We start from the raw sequence: 23,351 nt of genomic DNA, 5'->3' as shown, positions 1-23,351 counted from the left end.
ACAGTGCACTAGAACAGTGCTTCAGCATATGACGAATAAAGCAAGAAGCCACCTGAAGCCGTGTTACAGTGATTTTATCGTGGGTAAGGGCATTCTTACTCGGGTACAGTATAACACAACGCAGAGCTTATAGAAAATGGCCACAAAAAAACCACGCCAGTGCTCAATAAACAATTTCATTTGTTATTAATAACGTCATAATAAAAAATTCTTCTGTTTTCATTTCTAATATGCTGCAATAGGTCAAACTGCAGTTAATAGTGTGGTGCATTAATACAGAATTCAATTACTGTGTTATGCTGACGGGTGTGTGTATATCGAGGATTTTACAGCAGCTTTAAAGACGGTTCAGCCAATCAGATTTTAGAACCGAAATTATCCGTTTTATAATTCTGGTTTTAGTTTAAACTAAACGAAATTAATGTCCTGAGGTGAATACTCAGTTAAAAAAAGAAAGTCCACCAACCTTGAGGTTTGGGGTTTGTGTCTGATCGACAATGAAGCGCATTAAGATGTTGAACTGCTGATCGTAGGGAAAAGAATCCCTGTGTAATACAGAGAGAAGACACATGTGCACACAAGACACTGAAAGTAACATGCATGAAAATAAGACATGCACAAAAATATAATTGTAGAATAAAATTGTGCTTTTTATCCCAACAAATTCCAGTAGAGTTCAGACCTGGTGACATCGAGAGCTTTCTGCACTTTGGCCTGCACTGAGCCCAGCAGATCAGCGCCCATCTTCTTTAACAGCTGTGTGAGGAGCACAAAGAGCCAGTCCTGCAAATCCTCCCTGTGCAGCACGATGAAGTCCACCAGCGTTTCCAGGAACATGCTGAACACCTGCCAGCACAACAACACGTAAGCATTCACGACACACAAAGCCTAATATTACTTATATGAATTAGCAACTGATTGAACAACCCCAGAAGGAATATACGTACTCTCTGACGTAGCACCAAGGCACCAAGCCGAGGCCATGCAACAACAACAAAAAAAAAACCTGTTAGTATCGCACAATGCTACACATCATAATACAGGAGATTAATAAGTTTCATGCTTTTGTCATTCATCTGATTTATAAAGGATATCTTTATTTAGGTGACTCACCTTGCTGTGAGGGTCGGCAAACATCCTAGTGAAAATCTCACACAGCCTCTTGAGCTCCACACGGCTGAAAGAAAAAAAAAAAAAGAGAGATCCAAAATATTAATGAATCACGGAAAATCGCCTTTCACTATGTTTTTGCTGCGATTACTAATTGTTACATTATATACTTTGTTCATATGTATTATTCTAACAGATTTACAAGCAAGGAATGGAGGCTTTGTTTATGCCAGGTATATTTTTTATCTATTTAATTAAAAGATTTATTTGTTTAATTAATTTAATATTTAATTTGGTGAAAAACAAATTTACCTAATTTTACACATTTTACCCAAATAGAGTCCATCAGCTACGGCACTAATGCTGATTAACAAGTAAAGGAAGTCTGTGTCATGCAAAATCTTTTCCCAAGTCTTTATATACTTGCTCAAAACAACATTGTTAAGATACAGAATCTTATTTCTGCATGTATTATGCATGTAAAATGGCAGTAGCAGACTTGTAGCACACTACAAGTCTATTTTTTATTGTCTTAAAGACATTTTGTTTATGGTTGAAATTTGTTTAAGTTGCTGTCCACGTATAAATTTAATTCTGAATCAAGATTTTTTTAGTAAACCAAATAGTTTTCATTTTTAGAACTTAAGATAAGCAGTGAGGACCTCGGCCTCATATTTGGGAACTTGTACAAAAGTTGTATATAATAATAAAGTATGCTGTTGTTGTTCTTCTTCTTCTTCTTCTTTTTTCAGCTGCTCCCGTTAGGGGTCGTCACAGCGGATCACTGGTCCGCATATTTGATTTGGTACAGTTTTCACGCCAGATGCCCTTCCTGACGCAGCCCTCCCCAGTTTTATCCAGGCTTGGGACCGGCACTGGGTGTGCACTGTCATGTGCTCCCTGGCCAGAAATCGAACCCAAGCCGCAGTGGTGAGAGCGCGGAGGCGTAACCACTAATCCTCCAGGGACCATAACGATAAAGTATATAATAATTATTAAAAGTATGCAGACTTCCTCCAAAAAAATTGCTCAATACATTAAAAAAAGAATTATGTATAATCATGATACATATGATATGAGGGAAAATACTAGATGGTGTCACAGGGCACATTTTACTCTGTGCTTTTATTATTAACTGACCTGTTTATTGACATAGAAATGCAAGATACTTGCCATTTTGTATTCTACTGGCTCACACGGCTGAGATTCACAATTTCACATCAATGTTTACCTACATCGAATCAGCGCAAAGCGAAAGTGATCCCAAATTAGTGTTTTACGTCCCGCGTCCTGTCCCCTTCAATGAATTTGCTTTTTGATTGAGCAAATTTTTTGTGTTTGGTCTGACCACTTCTTTAGCTGATAAAGCAGAAAAGTGTAGTTTTCAAGTGTCTCCTGTATCGCTGTAGCAAGGGGTCAAAAATCCTAAATGTTACAGCAAAACCATAAATGTTGGCACCTCTGCGGGTTTACTTGTGCCCAGGAAAATATAACTAAGTGCAAATTGGAAAAAGTTAATTATTTTTAAATTATGCTTGCATTTGTATAAATATATGCCTGTATCAGGAGAGAGCTGTAAAATGAGACCACCTCCTTGGATTTTAATCTGTTTTAAATTCCTCATGGGTGCATTTAAGTGCATTTATATCTGTACTCTAATGTGGATTCCCTCTCAGGATATAATAAAGGTGGTAAATGAGGTCATTATTTCAGTTACTTGTGATACGCAGGTAATCTCCTGTATTTGCAGCTGTAATTCTCAAAACTAACCCAAAATTAAAACACAACAAGAAACATTTCCAAAGCTGTTCCTCTGTTTAGATGAACTCACCTGAGGGTTCTTTGGCTCTTCAGAAGGTTCTGGAGGCCCAGCAGGCCTTCTTTCCTCTCGGACCAGTTGGAACTGGCGCAGTGGTTTAGGATCTCGGCTACGTCCTCTGTCTGACGCATGTAGTGCGGCACTCCTCCGTTACGCGAGCTATAGGAAAGCTCCGAACAGGCGCTGGAGGCGTCGCTGTTGGCGTCATCGTCCGAGTACATGCCAGCAGACTCGTACCAGCGCCGCATGGGCCTCCGCTAATGAACCGATAAAAACACAAAGCACAGCAAGACTCCGGGTGTATAATAATGCTGTAATATTTGGTGTAAATGCAGCACTATACATGCAGCTGCTTTTCTGAGGATCTGCTGCTGATGTATGAGGAAGAGGGCATGCAGTGGGTTAGCGACTGCTGTCATGTATCTGTGAAAGCTATTATTGCACTACAGGGCTCTGAAACACTCCAATTCTATACAATACGGAGTTATGCCTCAGCACTGTCGAGTTCTCGAATCTGATTGGTCAGAAGGTGTTGATTAATTTTCTCTTACAGCAGCTCTGACTGCAGTGCCGACTGTAATTCAAATCATTTATATTTATACGCTCTTTTTTATATGTTATCATTTCTACAGTAACAACTAATTCACAGGGACTCACGGGCCAGATGCTCCACATAATCTAAACCTATTAATAAACTGATTAAAAACATTATTTAACAAAGAAAAGTGCCTAAACATTGACGTGGTGAAGTTTTCTGTGAGGAGACATTTATTTACCATTTATGGAAGGAGTCTCCATTGTCAGCTGTCAGTCTAGTTAAGTTCTCTACCATGTAAAATAAAGTCTAAAGAAGGAGGATGTTTCTCAGTAATAAGACAAACTGCATTTCTTGTCTTTTTTAACTTTAAGAGAAAGTGATGGAATGAAAGTCTTTACAGCTGCCACAACACAAGAGATAACAAGAGCTGTCTTGTTTCACTGATGTTCCACGACATTAACTGTAACTATAAACAGATAAAAAGTACATGTTGTTCTTTAACGAATAAAAATCTTTGGCAAATTGCTGTGGTATAAGAGGAATAAAACACTTCTGAAGATGCTGTTATAGGAAACTAGTCAACTTTGGCATAGTTACAGTAATTGCACCACTGCATTGTTGATTATTTTCCTATAACAGCATGCAGTGACATTCCTTATGTAATTGCTAATTACATAATAAGAGACTACTGCTAGTGACGATTGTTAGTGAGGTCTGTCTGTAATGGACTCTAGAGATGATGAAGATGAAGAGAAGGTTATATGTCAATAAAAAAAACCAAACCTTATTCCTGGAGTCTCCTAATAGCTGATGAGATTTAAGACAGCCGGAGAGGGAAAAGCAAAGACAGTGACATGTCAGGATTTTCGGTTCACACTTCTGGTGTTAAACGCTAAAGGTCAGCCAGGTATTACGTATGTGTCGCATTACAAACAAAGCCAAGTAACAAATGCAACCTCACCAGAGCATCAGCGACAGCTGCCTCCACCTCCATGCCTGTGTTCAGGATGCGCATGGCGTTGACCGAGGCAGAGATCCGCGCCTGATGGATCAGCCCAAAACGATCTGAGAGAAAGGAGAGAGAAAAAAGAGAAAGCCGAAATGATGTTCATTTATTCCTCAACAACAATCTTTAAATGGGCAATTTTTCATTTTAGAGCTCTTTTCTTCCTGTGATTCAAACTGCAAATGCAGTGAAAACACTGACAAGCCCCTCCCCCCTGCAACAAGCCCCTCCCTTCTGCTTCAAATGGGCTCATGGCTAATTTTCCAGCCCTGAAAATTTTAACCAGAAGCTTTAAATGAAGTACCTCGCCAGATTCACTGAATGGCCACTCTGGAAATGTTTGAGGTATCTTTAACATTCTATGATTATTATTATTATAAAATTAGAATCACTTTTATAATTGACGAACTACCCCTTAAAATCAATGAACAGAAACATTAAATATTAAAAAACATTACACTATCATTACAAAATATTACACATAAAAATAAAACACAATAAAATGCAATGGTTTATAAAACATAAAAGTGGTACAATGATACAAATAAATCATAAAGGCCAAAGTGCAAAAATATATAAATACATAGAAATATAATTTTTTACAATTTTTTTTATTATTTCTACTGATATAATAATTGTAGTTTTAAAGTAGAGGTTTGTATCCAGGCAAATGGGATTGTGCAGGATCCAAAAAAAAAAAAAGGTGAGAAAGTTACAATAACAGTTAACACTAAACAGTAAAATCAGAGTAAACAGTATTAGAAAATACTTTTAACTTAACTTTATCTTCATTTTAATTACTTATTTGTTTCTGTTTTGGGAAAACTGAACCAACTAAATTTTTTTTTTAAATATTGTACAAATAATTACAAAAGCGATAGTTTGGGGGATTGAGAAAACCTCTTCTTTAAAGCTTCAGAAATGAACAAATAAATCATACAACCAGAAACAATAAAGAAAGACATATATCTAGTGACATTTCCAAAAAAAAAAAAAAAAAAACTGAATCAACTAAATTCCATATGACAATAAGAAAAACATTAATACATAAAGCACAAAACGAGCAAAATAAAAAAAAAATACACAATTTTTTAAAAATCACACATTTCACACCTTGCTCAAATTGACAGCCTTTATCATAAGGACAGTAAGATATGAATATAAAGGCAATTTCTTTACTCAGACAGGGCCTCAGGCTGAGGTGTAAGGTGTGAAATGTGTGAATTTGTGCTCTCTGGCTCCCCCTGTGGGTTTGGAGCCCCTCATGCCGGCGTTCACCTGTTTGCAGCACGTCGCCGCCTGTCAGGGCACTGGTGGAGCGCGAGTGGCGCCGAGACACTGGTCAACAGGAGAACCAAATACAGTTCAGATTTAAAACCCATCGTATTCTGCAGGTAATCATGTGATTGTTTTAAACGTACAAACATTCATTCTGCGAAGACAAGACTGAATGAAGGAGTAGAACATGTCTATGGAGTTTAGTTACACATTCTGAGGGTCTAGAGTTACAGCATGCAGGTGAAGAAGAAGAAGAAGAAGAAGGTGAAGGAGAGCAGGGGCAGGAAGACATGCTCTAAGTGAGGAATAAATAATGACGTGGCATGCTGTTACAGCAAAAACGTCAATGACAAAATAAAATCTGATTTTTATTTTCCAATAATGGCACGTCCCAATGTATTTTCTTCCTTATACACCACCACAATTTCCCCATTATTACTTTTTTTTAAATTAAATAACTATATTAATTTTTTTAATATAGTTAAATTGATGGTATACACGTCCTGGAACATCTGTGTAAGAAGTTAATTCCTATTATCACTTACGCTACAGCAGCTACAGTATAAAGAAACGTTCCTTCTCCAGTCTCTGTTTTTTTTCTCTCTCGAAGTTAATAATCAAAACAATGCATGTTGTGATGTTACTGAGAAAACGCAAAACTCTCTGCTTTACCTCTGACTGTTACAAAGTGCTGACACTGGAGACTCCTTCCAAAAATGCGACACAAACATCTCCTTACAGAAAAGTTTACCATATCAATAATTACACATGGTTCTTTAACTCGTTTATGTGGAGCGTCCACTTTAAAAGTTCCTGCATGACTTGTTACTATATTCATAACTATATATATATATATATATATTTTATTCGAACGAGACGGCTGTCGACATCAGTGTCACAGTTCTGTCAGAATTTTTGGGGAAATCTGCGTAAATTTGCTTTTTAATGAATCTGTACATTAATGGTGCTGATATTTATAGGTTCTGCTCGGAATTATGTATAAAAATTTTATCTTCTTGTAAGTGCACTAACTTTTGCAATATTTAGTCTTTTTTTATTTGAGGTTTTTCTTACATGCAAAATTAAATGTCATAAAACCAGATGGATGAAACCTCAGTTTTGTCTCATGTGTGTGCACATGTGTGTGTGTGTGTGTGTGTGTGTGTGTGTGTCTCACCAAGGGGAGTAAAACCCCGTGCAGGACTTGTGTCTCTGCTGCTCTCCCTGCTTGTGTCACGACTGCACCCCTGACTCATACTGGGCCGCGGGATGCGACTACCCCGCGCTACCAGCCCCCATACACACAGACACACACACACACACACATCGGCAGGAGAGAAGAACGTGAAAGAGTTAAGACAGGACAAAGGAACGGACAGGAGGTTAACTGATTTACAGACGAGAAGAAGGAAGGAACATACAGTAAAGAGGATGTTGTAGATTTGTTCCTGTACCTGCTGCTGTAATCATAAAGACAGTCTTGTACTCATCCCAAGACTCTTATTCACAATCTGCTCATACTGAACACACTTAGTACAGTTTGTTTTAACTCTTCTACACCTGTACATTGTAATGATTTATAATCCCACTATAGAAGAGGACGGGTTCCATTCTGAGTCTGCTTCCTCTCAAGGTTTCTTCCTCATGTGGTCTCAGGGATCTAATTCTATATCTGGGTTTCTGTAAAGCTCCTCTGTGACAATGTCTACTGTGAAAAATCATTACACAATCAAATAAAATTGAACTGAACAGGAAGAATCGGTCCTTCAGAGTTACTCAAAGGCTGAAATATGAATATGAAATATGAGAATATGTTTCAATGACACGAATCTTTACATTTAAAATCTTTACTCTTGATGTTGAACAGTAGTCTGTCTCATCTTGTCCTGAAATAAAATCTCTGTCCAGATAATACGCTTTAACTAAGCTCACAAATATTCACAATTTTTTTAATAATTCAAAAACAAGCAAGCCAAAAAACCTATAAATATTAATAATGTATTTAAAGTAATAGCACATGAGCATGAAGAAGCATAGGCTTCACAATTTCAAGGAATCTGTAACCGAGCTAACAGAGGAAACATCCAGTAATGTATTCAGCAGATTCTAATAAAGATAGTTTACAAATATATAAAGTGCTGTTGTAGAAAACTGTGGTGTAATGATGGTTTGTTTTACAATGATCCTAAGTTTTCCTATCAGACAAAAACGAATTATGGAAATGTTTATTATAGTTATGACAGGTCACTAAAGTTCGAATAATTATTTGAGGGAGCATTTTACAACCTGTACTTGTGTGAGCCTTAACATTAATAATGAACAATGAACAATTAGCTAACGCTAATAGCTCCCATTCAGTTCAATGCGATTTCCTGTAAAAAGTTCTTCCTTGGACCATTGATTCATGACTGCGTTATTAATACTTTCCTCATTACTTCAACAACCATTTTCCATCCCTTCACACAGTTCAAGTCTTATTTTAATAATTGCATTTGCTCAAGCTGTTGTCATGGTGATAAAATGTTGCCTCCCCAAAACCCCTGACATCCCTGGTCCTTGGTTCAAGATCAGCAGCATTTTGGTTTTGAACTGAAAACTGATTTTGCCAACAGTTTGAACTTAGGGTGCTTTTAAATATACAGCTTTTAGTCCATTTGAATCGAATCCTGTTGTGTTTTCATGCTCTGTACAGTTGATTTGGCAGGTGAGAACACAGCAACCACACTCAGGTAAGGATTAAAAACAACTGATCTGAGAGCATCTGAGAGAGATGTTCTTGGTCTGGGTACAAGAAAACGTGTACAATTCGACTCAGAATAGACCCAGTTACAGGAAGTGAACAAACACGGCATGTATTTAGGGTTGTAGTAGGGTTGGTAGGTACGAGCTGCTAAACTTAGCCACAAGCCAATCGCAAATTGAGCCAAAGGACAGAGCTGTAGAGCCGCAGAAATGCGACATGTTCTGGGTGTTTGAATCAACAAACAAAAAAAGAACAGGATGTAATACACAAAATGTTTTAAACTAGTTACCTGTATAATTATCTCTCTGTATTTTTCCCTGCTCAGGTGATTTTTGGGATTTTTTGCACTTGCCAAAGGTTTGTTTTCTTTTTTTTGTATGTAAATTTTGTTCGCAGCTGTACATGGCCCTTAACTACTTTTTCTCCTTTTTAGGTAGTTTAATTATGTGTGAAATCAACCCAAACCAAATAGCAAACAAACCAACATCATCAATTTGGCTCTGATTCAGACTCTGCAATCGGGTGTGAATGCGTCTGGTGTCAAAAGTGTAATCAGCACCAGAGAACTTGATAGAGGGAATGTTCAAATTCCTACAACCATATCAGGAAATGTTCCGCTAATCTAAAGTTAATCTAATCTGGGGTTAAGCACCAAGCAGGATTTCCCATCAGAGTGGCTCATCCATCACATCTTGCTCCTTTGGTCTAAAATAAACTGCACACTGTAATTACTGATGACTTTGTAGCATTAAATATGTGTGTGTGTGTGTGTGTGTGTGTGTGTGCGTGGTGCTCCTCTCACCCTGGCCAGAGCGACCGGGGCTGCTCTCTCGGCTGCAGCCCTGACTGCGTGGGATCCTAGTGCGCTTCTCTGCTGGGGTCACAGAGGACATTTTGCCATGGGACTGACCAATAAGCTTCCCTGGAGAACTGGAACGACTCCCAGCTACACACACACACACACACACACACACACACACACACACACACACACATACACACAGAGCCAGAGACTGAAAGAGTGAGACTTCAGTAAATGTATTCTTAACATATAATAATGATAACACACATACAGTATAATACAGTAGAACATGCAGGAACACCATTACACAGGAAGTCATAAAACATAAACAGAAATTGAACAAATTCAACAGTGATGTACTTCAACATTGCATTAAATGAAACTTAAAAGGAAGGAATTGTACATTTGGGTGATGGGGGGGGAAATAAATCATGCTATAGTTGTCAGAAAGGCTGCTGTACCGTGAGTCTTACCACCTGCTTGGTTTGCTGATCTGGATCCTTATGTACGAGCAGCACGCGGGGCAATGAAGGGCATCCAGTTACATAATGACCATGAAACTGTATTACCCAACATGCATTGGGCACGTCATTATATTTGCTTTTACCACAGCACTGTTAAATGCTCGTTTTTCGTGATTAAATGCTACAGAAGATGTTGATTAGATGTTTTCTATAACAGCAGCTCTGACAATAGTTTAATAGTTTAAATAGCATTTTTATAGTAACAATTTTCAGAAGGAGTCTCCAGTGTCAGCGCTTTGTAACAGTCAGTAGTAATCTTCATGACAAGAGGCTGGTAAGTGTACAACAGTGTATAGCTGCTATAACGTAAATGATAACAGGAATTAAATTGTTTTGAGAGGTCCAATAACATTAAATGTAACTATTAACGGATAAAAGGTACACGTTGTTCTTTAATTGGACAAATTGCTGTGGTATAAGAGGAATAAAATACTTTGTGACATGCTGATATAGGAAAATAATCAACTTCGGGGTGGTAACAGTAACTCCACTTTGTGTCAGTGATTATTTTCCTACAGCAGCACATCCTGTCGTGTTTCATTCCTTACTTAAAACATCCCTGATTGTTGCCATGGGCAACAATCCCAAGCATGCTGATGTCTATGATGGAGTATAGAAAGAGCATCAGATTTCTTACGAATAAGCAGTTCTTAAATTATACCACTTTAGTGAAATGCATTAAAATCCATCCCGTAATTTAACTGTTGCATGTCCCTGTCAGGATTTTCTTATAACCATGATGACAAATAGCAATTTTTCCCAAGAATAAACATAACGTCTAAGAACGTGGCAGTGTGTCTGACAGTAAACTCACGTTGTGATTGCGACACCACTTTTGCTCGGCTCCGCCCCCTACTGTCTGTAACAGAGGCTCCGCCTCCAACGCTGCTGCCTGAACTCTGTCTCCGTGTGCGCACACGACCTAGAGATATCAAGACAAAGAAAGAGTGGATGACATGCACGAACGAGACAAATGTATTTAAACAACTTTAATTTTGGATTTTAAAATGAAAAAATGCATAGACAATGAAATCGCCTTCTATACAGAAATATGAAAACAGTTTCACGAGACACATACGGCACTTTCTCTCAGACCTACGTTATGACCTTTCCAATTTTACATACCTTTTACACCTTGCAGTTTTTAAACTAACATCAAAAATGATATCTCTGGTGTTTTTTTTTGTTTTTTTTTTTAATCAAACTGCATGTCACTTATTCAAAGAATTAAGAAGCAGCGATGCTGTAAAGACGCAGTTTCGTTATGCCAGTAGGACAGCAGGTCTAATACAGTTAACTGACATTTTTCTCAAGTAAATCCACCATACATGTCATTTTGTTGGTTAACAATTACTGACTGTAGCCTAGCAGTTGATATACTCAATCCTGGATTTGGTTCATATATCCAGCAATCCTGCAGCGCCTGATACACTTGGATGTCCTGAGAATGTCCACCACCTAATGATATTTGGTCAGTGATAGCCCTGTGGTGGCTCTTTTCCATTGATGAACAAAGAAAAATGGGACTGATACATTTTCCCTAGCAACAGATAGGCTGTCAGTAATTGTATATCTACAAAGCAACCTATGTGGTAAATGTAACTGAACGCCATCCCCACAGTGAAGCATGATGGTGGCAGCATCGAGTTAAGCGTTATCCTTGGTCTCTTGATTGTTTCTCTGAATAATGGCCTCCATCCCCAGTCACTGATGTGCCATATTCTTCCCATCTTCTAACAATGGATTTAATGGTGCTCTGGGGGATGTTTAAAGTTTGGGATCACTTTTATAACCAAACTTTACCTGGACTTAGTGCCAGTTTTGACAGCACCTCAGTCTTCATAATTCTTTTTGTTTAGGTAAGTTCTCAAACAAACTCTGGGGCCTTCCAGGAACAGGTGCATTTATGTACACATCGACATTTTAACATTAATTTGCATTAATTTTTTGATAGAGCCTAATATTTCCTCTGAAAACCCCCATGCTTCATGCCCTGATAAAGCCTTGTACTACAGAATAAAAACACACACTTTTAACTGAATCAGCACTCCTGTCGTAATGAAGTGTCTAACAGCCAGTACAGTCAGGTTGGAGATCATTGTCAGACTCCATGCAGGTGGACCATGCAGACTTATCAATCACAGCTTATCAATCACAGCTTATCAATCACAACATATCATTCACAACGTATCAATCACAGCTTATCAATCACAGCTTATCAATCACAGCATATCATTCACAACGTATCAATCACAGCTTATCAATCACAGCCTATCAACAACAGCTTATTAATCACAGCTTATCAATCACAGCATATCAATCACAGCTTATCAATCACAACATATCATTCACAACATATCAATCACAGCTTATCAATCACAACATATCAATCACAGCTTATCAATCACAGCTTATTAATCACAGCATATCAATCACAGCTTATCAACAGCTTACTGATCACAGCTTATCAATCGCAGCTTATTAATCACAGAGATGCCCAGCTCTAACAAATCTGATTCATCTGATTTAGCTCCAGAGGTGAATCAGATGTGACTCAGGTGAACAAATAACTGAGCTGGACTTCCCTGAATCATCAGTACATGGGGACTAGCACAGAATGAGAGACAGGGAGGACTGCACACAGAACTCTACACTCACACACACACACACACACACACACACACACACACACACATAGAAACCTTACCCTCCACATTACCAGGAGTTGCATCTTAGGCAAATAAAAGCGTGGGACCAAAGGAAAGGCAGAATATTTTGTTATTATTATTATTAGTGCTATTAATCGTTAGTGCTATTAAATAATATAAAACAAAAGGTTTCAGATCCCATTTAATAGTTAATAACAATATATTACACCCTAAAACCAGGAGATTTTCATTTCACATTACACTCAGAACATAAAGGACTTGAAGGTACAGTATAGCCAAAAATAATTTTTACACAATTTCATCCCAAAAATAGTGCCAAGACATGTTTAATGTCTAAAGTTTGCTTCCTTTATTTTGCACTGGAGCTTGCTAATGAGTACAGGAAGCTTATGGCTAACAATTTCCCATTCCTAAATCCTGCCTGCCCCAAACCATGTGTTAGATAATCTCATACAGGCTTGCTTACGTGTTTTTGGACATTGTACGCCACATGCAAAGCTCCAATGCCAATGCAAAGCTCCAGTAGAAAACTAGAGAAGCAAGTGTTGGACACTAAACATGTCTTGGCTGATTGACTATATTGATAATGTGGGAAAAAATAAAAAAGTGTCTACCTTTAGGATTGTGCTAATGAGCCGAATGAACAGGATTGTGTGAGAGCAGAAGGAATAAGGGTCCCCTAAGACTAAGAAGTACTGCAATGCAGATTTTTTACTACAGAACCCACTTTAACTTCTTCTGTTAACACTGCAATGTGCTCTCTAAGTGCAGGTGTAATGCGTTACCTAGCGAGGCGTAGGAGCCAGGCGGCAGTGCACCGGCCGAGCTGAACGGAGCAGCAGCTGGTACTTTGGGCATTCGAGACTTGGCGGTGGCGGCGGCGTTGACGTCGACATCGCTGCGTGATCGCTGCAGTGAGCCAGGGGTAGAGGACACTCTAGAGCTCACCACTTTATCTGACAGACAGAGATACAGTCACATAAAAATAGTGAGGTCATTACAGTATGCAACTAAGTAAAGACCTAGACATTACAATTCGGTCACATCAGCCATCACCGTTAAATCCAATGCCATATTCTTACTTCTGGTTACACTGCTTCCTACGGGTGCTTTAGCAGACTGTGGACGACTAAGAGAGAGAGAGAGAGAGAGAAAAAGAAACAGAAATTAAAGACATTTTATTCATATATATAAAACAGCTCTGTTGCAGACAGTTGAGCCCGACTCATGTCTTACTTGAGGCTCTCTTGAGAGCTGGAAGAGGAGCGATCGGATTGGGGGAGAGACATAATACTGTCCGAGCTCTTCAGATGCAACTGCAGAGCCTTCTGATAGGTCAGCTCGAGAGCCTGAAACAGTTGCTCCGCCTCCTTACTGAAGTGGCCGTGGAATCCCCAATAACACCTAAAAAAAAATGGAAGTAGCATATTCCATTCCAGATCATTTTCATACACAGATTCTAACAGTAAAAAGCCAAATCACTTACTTTCTGGCAACCGATCTGGCTTCTGAGTCTGCATCGTGGACTCCTTTCTTAATGGTCTCCATCAGAACAGGTACATGTCTGAAATGACACAGAGCCAGCCAGGTCTAAAGGAAGCTCTGGTGAAAGCAGATCCAAAATCAATGGATCTTTCCCTTATGGAAACCACACAGGCGCTATTTTTTGCCACCCTCAATCCTGTGCTCACAGGAAGTCCCGATAGAAGCCTATGTGGCAACCCCGAGGAAACCACTAGGGATAATGGTAGTGATCAAGGACATGACCTCTGTGTGTGGATGTGTGTGTGCCAGTGAATTTGTGATCATCCTGAAGAGCACAGCTTTGTCACTAATGTAAACCAGAGCTCCATGAAAAATGATCATGGTCCTACCTGTCCAGACAGCTCGTCTGCCACTCCTGGAGTAAAAGGTCTAAAAACTCATAACAGCGTCTGAGAATGGAAAAAAAAAAAAAGACTTAGGCTAGCCTGTCAACACATTATCTATCGATCACTAGAAAACAGCAACGGCCTTACCGCCGGACAGCCACGGATTTGGACGTACAGTTACTGGTAATGATGGGGATAAGCCGAGGATAGTGTGTGTGCTGAGGAGAAAAAAACACAACAGTGAGTAAAATATACACAGAAACACAAAACACACAAGACAAGCAAGGCTGCAATATTCTATTCTAAGCATTTCAAACTTTAAAGGGGCAGTTGGTAAGATTTAAAGCAGCAGTTTGTAATTTACATGACTCTGATCCCGGAGAGGCATGTTGCAAATGCAATTAAAGCACGACAAGCTTTCCCTTTAGCCCAGATGACTCAACCCTCTGTGTTAAAACGACATACGGCTCATGAGTTGTCTTTTAAGCTGAGTGGCTCTTTTGACTGGTGATGAGGCAAATTTTCTGGGCTGGAAAAATGTAAACAAAAGGCTGAGGTGAAGAAATTACCCAGATCCACTGCATGGCAATACATTGCCAATCACGTTTTTAAGGTCTTTGAAGTTATGAAAATTATACATCTAGAAATGTTTTTAACATTAAAAATTGCACTTTTCACCAGTTATACTACAGTGCTGTGGAATTCTCAGTTCTGATTGGTCAGAAGCTGCTGATTAATTTTCTATAACTGCAGCTCTGACAATTATTCCAGCTGCAAGGTTTATATTAATGTGTTCATTATTGTGTAACATATTATTATTATTATTTCTATAGTAACAACTCATTCACAGGGACCTGTATGGTGGATGCTTTACATGAACAGATTTTTAAAAATGTGCCTATTTTTTGATACGGTGAAGTTTTCTGTGAGGTGACAGAACACGGTTTTGGAAGGAGTCTCCAGTGTCAGTGTTTTGTACTAGCCTGAGGTAAAGCAGTTTTCCGGCAGAGCGAAGTGTTCAGAACAATGGGCTTTGCACTTTGTCATTTCTCTGTAACATGACAAGCTGCACGTTTTTGTTTATTAACTTAAGAGAGAGAAAAAAGAGAGACCGCTGACGGAAGGACTGTTTATGTTTATAGCTACTATAAAGTAAGTGAAAACAGGAACTAATTAGTCTGAGGACATTCTACAATATTAAACTTAACGGATATAAAGTGCTATGCTGTTGTTCTTTAATTAAAACAAATGCAGTCTTTGCTGTGGTATAAGAGGGATAAAAGACTTGTTTATATTGGACAGTAATCACCTTCTGGGCCGCATCACATCAGCCCATTGTTGATTATTTTCCTAACAGCACACCCTGTTGGGTTTTATTCTTTACGTACACAATAACAGCCTCAGCATTTGAAGCTGATTGCAGTTAAAGCTTATAGCAGTTGAGGAACTTGATCACACGGGACTCCTGGGATTCGTTCTCACAAGCTTCCGGTCACTAGCCCTGATCTACCAGTTCCCCCCTGTCCATGATATTCCTGCTATTAAATCTCTCTGATTGACAAACCCAGCAGTCAAGCAGATGCTTCGCTTATGCTTCAACACGAGCCCGGCGTGCTGGCACAGACATAACGCTCTGATCAATGCCATTGATTTTCTGTTGTTTCCTACAATTTAACAACCGGCTGCACAGGACGTGCAGTAAATCTGGCCTTAAATGGTGCGGGATCAGGCAGCATGGCATGGAAACAAAGGCATGAATACACACTCACTCGTATAATAAGGCGGATGGCTGCGACGCCGGATGTAGCCATCACTTTAGCGCTGTTGGGGACGAGATTGAGCAACGTGGGCATGATGGACTCGGCTCCATGGTCAAACTTGTTACCCAGCACAGACGACAGATGCCTGGAGAAAGAATCAGAACCAGAATCAGCTTTATTGCCAAATACCGTGGGTTTACATGTACAAGGAATTTGTCTTGCTGTACTTGTGCGTAGTATAACAATTATACAAGAAATAAAAAGAATATTAATAAGGTACACAACTATGAGCATACATATAGAAATATAAAAATATTTGAATGATACGTATCAATTGATTATTCTTCTGTTTGAAGCTTTAATTTGTAAATTGTGTATGCATCTATGTGTGTTGTGTGTATGCAATATAAATGTGTGTGTGCTTGTTTCAGTGTATTCATGCACTTTAGCTGCGTTCTTTATTCCGCCCCTCTGTGATAATATAATGTAATGCATGAAGCTTAAAAGCAATTCTGGATCCCGTTCAACACGAACCAAAATGCATCTCAACTAAACGATCTTTTCCTTTATAGGCCTTTTAGAACCGACATCTTTTTAACTAACAGCCACTTGGAGTGTCGGGCGATAAACTGAACGTACCCCAGCGTGATGCAGGCCTCACGGACAACCTGAGAGCGCAGGTCTTTAGCGGAGAGCTTAAACGCTCCTTCCAGCTGCCGCAGTTGTTGGAGGAACGCTTCATGATCAGTGGCCCCGGCGAGCAGCAGCGAACGCACCTTCTTCAGCTACAATAAATAAATGAGTTCATTTTAATACATGTACATGATCCACAATTAAGAACTTTCATTTAAATGGTTTGGGAGAGGGAAAGGGCATTTCAAGGACACTTTCATATGTGTATTATTCAGTCATTCAAACCCTGGTGAGTTTACCACCTTGCACAGGTGTGAACATAGCAATCACACTCAAGTATTGACCAAAACAACTAGTTTTTTTGCAAATCAAATTTTGAGCCACTGTGTTGGCACATAATGCCTTTGGAGATAAAAGTTTACACAGTATGCATAACCAGTATATTTGTAAACCACAAAGTTTGCTTTCTTTTCCTACTGACTTACTTTACTGAATTTCTTATTGAATGACTTTCTTCCTTTACTTACCTACTCACTGACTGACTAATTTACTTAGGGTGCGTCTCAATCAGCTCCCTAGTTCAGTAGTCAGGGCACTGATCAAGGAGTCGGCCATTTTAAGGGCTTTCTCAATCGCAAAATCCTTCCAGTGCACTGTAACGTTCACTCCCTAAAAAAATCCCAAAATGCACCAGGCAGCATCGATGCTCACTATGTTGGAAATGACGTCATATTTTCTGAAGCCTCTCAAATCGAAAACAATGGCGGACGAACTCTCAGCCAACTTCGTCTACAAATATAGCAGCTTGGTATTGTTGTTGTCGCTCTCAAATGATTACTTACATTAGCGATTTTTAACTTTATTTGACCTTCTGTATACGGTTTGTTTGATTCTAACGACTTGTAAGTGTTTAATGATTTAAAAAATCCACTAGCTAGCCTGCGATCCTGCTTGAAGTACCGTGACAGAAACGTGTGTGATGAAGCTAACAGATTTATATGAGATATAATGTCAGAAAGATCTCGGTCCTGCCTGTTGTTGATAAATGCCAGTGGTGACGTTTTATAACGCGAGTATGTAGTCACGGCGCCAGAAATTGAGTCATCAGTGTCCCAGTGTGTAGTGAGCCAGGGTCCTTACCAGCGCCCGAACTCGTGTACACGATATACTGATTCATGACCTAGGGAGCGAGGGAGCTGATTGAGACGCGCCCATGATTTTTTACTTCCTTTACTTACTTATTCACTTCTTTTCTTTACTGTCCGAGTCAATAACTTCCTTTGCTACTTCCTTTACATACTTACTGTCTTTACTCACTGACTTCCTGACCTATTCACTCACTTAGTTATGTCTTTTATTTACTTTCCTTCTTTACTCACTGACTTCCTGACTGACTTAATTACTTTCTTTAATAACTGGCAGGCTAACTGACTTATTTACTTTATTTCTAACTTTCTTTACTCACTGACTGACTGTCTTTCTTACTTTACTTACTTACTTTACTTGCTTACTCATTTCGTTTATTTACATACTAATTGTCTTATTGTTATTCAGACTTTCTTTACTCACTGCTTTACTGACTAGCTGACTGACTTACATTCCTACTCTTCACTCACTGACTCACTGACTCCCTCACAACAGACGCAGTGTTTCAGTCCACCAGACAAGCGGAAGAGAATTCAGATTCAGGTGCCTTAGGCATAACTGGATGCTGCCTGATCCATTTCAGAACCTACTGTAGCTTTAATCTAATAAATACGCCATAATTCTGAGCTTAACTTTGATTTTATCAACGAAAGCAGGAAATGACAGGAAATCGCTCACCGCGGCCACTCTGTGCTCCCAGTCTTGTTTTTCATCTGAGAGGACCTCTCTGATTTTATTCATGGACTCCTCGAGCTCTCTGCTGGAGTAAATCTGAAACGGGAACAAAGCGCAATCCTCATGAGCAGAGCCGGAACTGGCTGATCTCCAACCTGCGTGGCCTCTGTGACCTTTCGATTACTGTTAGAGCGATGGAAAATGACAAGCCCAGCAGTACATAATATTTCAGACGGAAAAAATACGAGTGTGAGTCTTTCGCTGAGGCTTTTGTTTCAGGGTTACTGAATTTGTACATCTGATTTCTTACACGTTTTCACCTTTCAGTTTATCTATACAATATAGAGAAGTGTCAACATTGCTAATAAGAAACTCCTGGCAGGCAGAGAGGGGAAAAACAGAATTTTACCACAAAAACCCTAGCGTATGTCAGTGGAAGGTAACAACACAAATGATGAACAGCATGAATGAGCAATGAACAAAATAAAGGTTAATATGATGCTGGCGGTAAAGTGGGTCTCACCTGTACGGTGGGCACATCCTCAAAGGCACGGATGAAGTCTTCCTCATCCACAGCACCAGCACCTGACACCTCTTTTCCTGTGAAAGGAACACACACACACACACACACAGAAATACACACAAATCTCTCGTTATAATTATTTTATATGTCATTATTTACTAGATACCTAGATACGACCCCCAATTATGTCTTTCACAAGGAACGGTGAATATTACAGTCTATTACATCTTTTGGTGGGAGGCGGGACTAACCTGTGCTCTTGGTGCTGGAGGCGGAGCTCGGCCTGCGCGTGGATCCTGTTCGGCGGACAGACGCTGCTCCTTTAGAGGAGGCGGAGGAACGGCCTCCATCCACAGAGTCGTCATCATCTATGTTCTTATCTGGGAAAAAAAAAAAAAACTTCAGTGCAAATACTTTTTCACTTCCCTCAGTGATGAAGCCTGCTTAACTCAGATTGCAGTACATTACAGTATGCTATTTTGCTTATTTTTGTCTTTTTTTCTATGTTATAACAATATAATGTTATATTGCTTGTAAGCTAGTCACAATTTGAAACAAATCTAGGGATTGTCAAAAGAATTTCTGAAGTACTTTCATTTTTTCAGCGTAAGGAGGCCTAGGAGAAATAAGTAAACATAGTGTAGCCACTACACACATGTGAACAAAATCATATCATGGATTTTTTTTTTTAATTACACTGATAAATCTAAATAAACTAATAAATCCACATAATTAATAGTCAATAGCACACTTATAAATACATTCCATGCAAATATTTATCATCCTGTTAGTAAATCAAACAGTAAAAGACTAGAGTTGTTTGGCTTTTCACTGTTACTGTTAGGGCCAGCATTAACCAGTTCAACAACTACGATTTTTCTGTATTTATTTTTAATTATTACTTATTTAAAATGTGAATCTTTAAACCTGCAGAAATGCATATGGAATAAATGGGTAAAATTAAATTAAAATTGAAATAAAGCAGTCTCCTGCCCCAAAAAATGGCTAATCTAAATCCATACTTCAGCCTCCAACTGTTTTTATTTGATGCAAATATGTCAAGGTACATAAAGCTAACTGAACATCGTCATATTCTGTTCTTATCTAGTCTATAAATATAAATATAACTGAATACTATAATAATCTAAGGCTTAAGTTATCTAATAGCCATCATTGCTAGCTAGCTGAGATGTGAAGTGAATGCTAATCATGAGAGCTTTCTTTTAACGTCTAATAGCCATCAATGCTAGCTAGCTGAGGTGTCATATCACAGCTAACTAGCAATGATGGCTATTAGAGATTAACTTTATATTATTAACTAGTTGTGATGTCAGATAATGCTTTGATTAATTCATTAATTAAAATACATTATTATTATTATTATTATTATTATTATTATTATTATTATTGAAATGGACATGCTAAGCTAACAGTGCTTTGTCAGTAGAGTGATACTAGCTTTATAGTGCTATATATATACACACAATGCGAATGTTGTGTTTAACTAATAATAAACCTAGCCATAACATGTCACTGTTAGGCTAGCCAGGATGCAATATCAATAGGCTATCAAAGTGCTAGGATATCCGTGCTGTGACGTGAATGCTATACTAGTCATAATGTGATGTCAGTGCTAGGCTAGCTGTAATGTGATGTGATGTCATTGCTAGCATAGTCTTGATATTATGTTATTTCCATGATAGTCTTGTTGTAATGTGACATCAGTGCTAGGCTAGCCATGCTTATGATGGCAAATGGTAGGCTTATGATGGCATCATGCTTATGGTAGGCTAGTCATAAGATGGCAATGTGATGTCAGTGCTAGGCTACTGGCAATGTGATGGAAGTGATAGCCTACTCATTCTGTGAGGGGAAATCTAGGCTAGTAGTTTTGTGATGATGTGAGCACTAGGCTAGTAGTGATGTGATAATGCGATGATGTGATGATGTGAGAGCGAGGCTATGTGATGTGATGACTTGATGTAATGATCTGATGTTATGATGTTATGTAATAGCAAGACTAGCCATGATGTGATGATGTGATGATGTGCTTTAAGAGCTAGGCTAGTTGTGATGTGATGATGTGCTTTAAGAGCTAGGCTAGTTGTGATGTGATGATGTGCTTTAAGAGCTAGGCTAGTTGTGATGTGATGATGTGCTTTAAGAGCTAGGCTAGTCGTGATGTGATGATGTGCTTTAAGAGCTAGGCTAGTCGTGATGTGATGATATGCTGTAAGAGCTAGGCTAGTCGTGATGTGATGATGTGATGTGAGAGCTAGGCTAGTCGTGATGTGATGATGTGATGTGAGAGCTAGGCTAGTCGTGATGTGATGATGTGATGTGAGAGCTACGCTAGTCGTGATGTGATGATGTGATGTGAGAGCTAGGCTAGTCGTGATGAGATAATGTGATATCATGCAATGTGAGAGCTAAGCTAGCCATGATGTGATGATGTGATGATGTGATGCAATGTGAGAGCTAAGCTAGCCATGACATGATGATGTGATGCTGTGCTATAAGAGCTAGGCTAGCCATGATGTGATGATGTGATGCTGTGCTGTAAGAGATAGGCTAGTCGTGATGTGATGAGGTGAGGTGATGTGAGAGCTAGGCTAGTCATGATATGATGATATGATGATGTGATGTGATGAGGTGATGTGAGAGCTAGGCAAGTCGTGATGTAATGAGGTGATGATGTGAGAGCTAGGCAAGTCGTGATGAGATAATGTGATATGATGTGAGAGCTAGGCTAGTCATGATGTGATGATGTGATGCCATGTGAGAGCTAAGCTAGCCATGACATGATGATGTGATGCTGTGCTGTAAGAGCTAGGCTAGTCGTGATGTGATGATGTGATGCAATGTGAGAGCTAAGCTAGCCATGATATGATGATGTGATGCTGTGCTGTAAGAGCTAGGCTAGCCATGATGTGATGATGTGATGCTGTGCTGTAAGAGCTAGGCTAGCCATGATGTGATGATGTGATGCTGTGCTGTAAGAGATAGGCTAGTCGTGATGTGATGTGATGAGGTGAGGTGATGTGAGAGCTAGGCTAGTCATGATGTGATGATATGATGATGTGATGTGATGTGATGAGGTGATGATGTGAGAGCTAGGCAAGTCGTGATGAGATAATGTGATATGATGTGAGAGCTAGACTAGTCGTGATGAGGTGATGATGTGATGTGAGAGCTAGGCTAGTCATGATGTGATAATGTGATGTGATGATGTGAGTACTAGGCTAGGTGTGATGTGAGTACTAGGCTGGTCTTAATGTGATGTTTGCTTTTTAAATATGAGTTCCTGACCTAAATGAACATGAACATCCCTTCAGATCACTTTTGTTATCCAATATTTAATCACAGCAGAGGTAAGGCCTGTGTCAATGGTGGATAATACATAATGCTTTGTTTTTCTAAATACAACTTACTTTTATCATGACTTCTAACCATCTCTAATCATTAGCTAGAGCATTTTTACAATAATAAGATACCAAAACAGATCAGGGTTGCTAAGTAGTTAACAATACTGGCACAATTAAACGCAAAGCCTTTGTAATTATGACTCCGACTCATGATGTTATGTGAATTCCTGTCCATCCATGATGGGAGGTCAATGCTAGGCTAAATGCAATGTGATGGCAATGATAGGCTAGTCGTGGTTAAGGGTTTCCTCTTTGAAGGGCACTGTCTTCTTCAGCACAACCTTATATTGGAAGTGCCTATATATTTTCCCTTGAGTCGTACACGTGAGAGTTGCTCTGAAATGTGCCAGACTGGCAATCAATTCTAATGAATTATTAACACACACACACACACACACACACACACAAACCAGAGCAGCTCACCAAAGACATCATTCATCGGTCACAACACATCTTTCTCACACATGCATCCTGTGATAAACACTTCTCCTACGTGTAGTGATTTCTAAATACATTTAGTATCATAAATATTGGACAGACAAATCTAAGACAGATTTAACCAAATATCAATTCACAGTCCTAATTATCAGCAACATACAATAAAACAAGACACTAATAGTGAAATCCAAGAAGAAAAAAAAAACACATCTGTTCCCAGTCCTTCCCACAGTCACCGCTTCAAGATGCTCTCGCTCACTCTGCGATAAAGATTAGCTACTGTTCAAACCCGTTCGGCATTCACACCCAATGCTGCTGTCTGTTACCGGCCCTGTCTGCCATTCCTCTGCCTCTCTCTCCCTCTTTCCCTCCCTCTTTCCCTCCCTCCCTT

General features: G+C 39.2%; 1 protein-coding gene across 29 annotated transcripts in view; it reads right to left on the bottom strand.

Annotated features, from left to right (window-relative positions):
- LOC113536476 (CLIP-associating protein 1-B-like) overlaps positions 1-23,351 on the bottom strand; it is a 72,821-nt gene that overhangs the window by 15,157 nt on the left and 34,313 nt on the right. For 4 of the 29 annotated variants that reach the window (XM_053238180.1, XM_053238188.1, XM_053238200.1 and 1 more), the window contains 23 exons: positions 19,349-19,477; positions 19,098-19,174; positions 18,578-18,670; positions 16,760-16,905; positions 16,130-16,265; positions 14,508-14,578; positions 14,364-14,423; positions 13,976-14,053; positions 13,726-13,893; positions 13,572-13,618; positions 13,275-13,445; positions 12,528-12,551; positions 10,635-10,742; positions 9,758-9,796; positions 9,297-9,440; positions 6,929-7,036; positions 5,752-5,811; positions 4,429-4,532; positions 4,251-4,274; positions 2,942-3,186; positions 1,114-1,177; positions 683-846; positions 467-545 (listed from right to left, as the gene is read on the bottom strand). In XM_053238180.1, coding sequence (XP_053094155.1) covers positions 467-545; positions 683-846; positions 1,114-1,177; positions 2,942-3,186; positions 4,251-4,274; positions 4,429-4,532; positions 5,752-5,811; positions 6,929-7,036; positions 9,297-9,440; positions 9,758-9,796; positions 10,635-10,742; positions 12,528-12,551; positions 13,275-13,445; positions 13,572-13,618; positions 13,726-13,893; positions 13,976-14,053; positions 14,364-14,423; positions 14,508-14,578; positions 16,130-16,265; positions 16,760-16,905; positions 18,578-18,670; positions 19,098-19,174; positions 19,349-19,477 — 2,339 coding nt within the window. The remainder of the gene's footprint in view (positions 1-466; positions 546-682; positions 847-1,113; positions 1,178-2,941; positions 3,187-4,250; positions 4,275-4,428; positions 4,533-5,751; positions 5,812-6,928; positions 7,037-9,296; positions 9,441-9,757; positions 9,797-10,634; positions 10,743-12,527; positions 12,552-13,274; positions 13,446-13,571; positions 13,619-13,725; positions 13,894-13,975; positions 14,054-14,363; positions 14,424-14,507; positions 14,579-16,129; positions 16,266-16,759; positions 16,906-18,577; positions 18,671-19,097; positions 19,175-19,348; positions 19,478-23,351) is intronic. The other 25 variants (XM_053238183.1, XM_053238189.1, XM_053238185.1 and 22 more) reach the window with 18 other exon arrangements.

Source organism: Pangasianodon hypophthalmus, chromosome 11 (genome assembly GCF_027358585.1).
Source record: "Pangasianodon hypophthalmus isolate fPanHyp1 chromosome 11, fPanHyp1.pri, whole genome shotgun sequence".
NCBI lineage: Eukaryota > Metazoa > Chordata > Actinopteri > Siluriformes > Pangasiidae > Pangasianodon > Pangasianodon hypophthalmus.
Note: the sequence above shows the minus strand (reverse complement) of the source record. Positions and strands in the feature narration are given on the sequence as shown.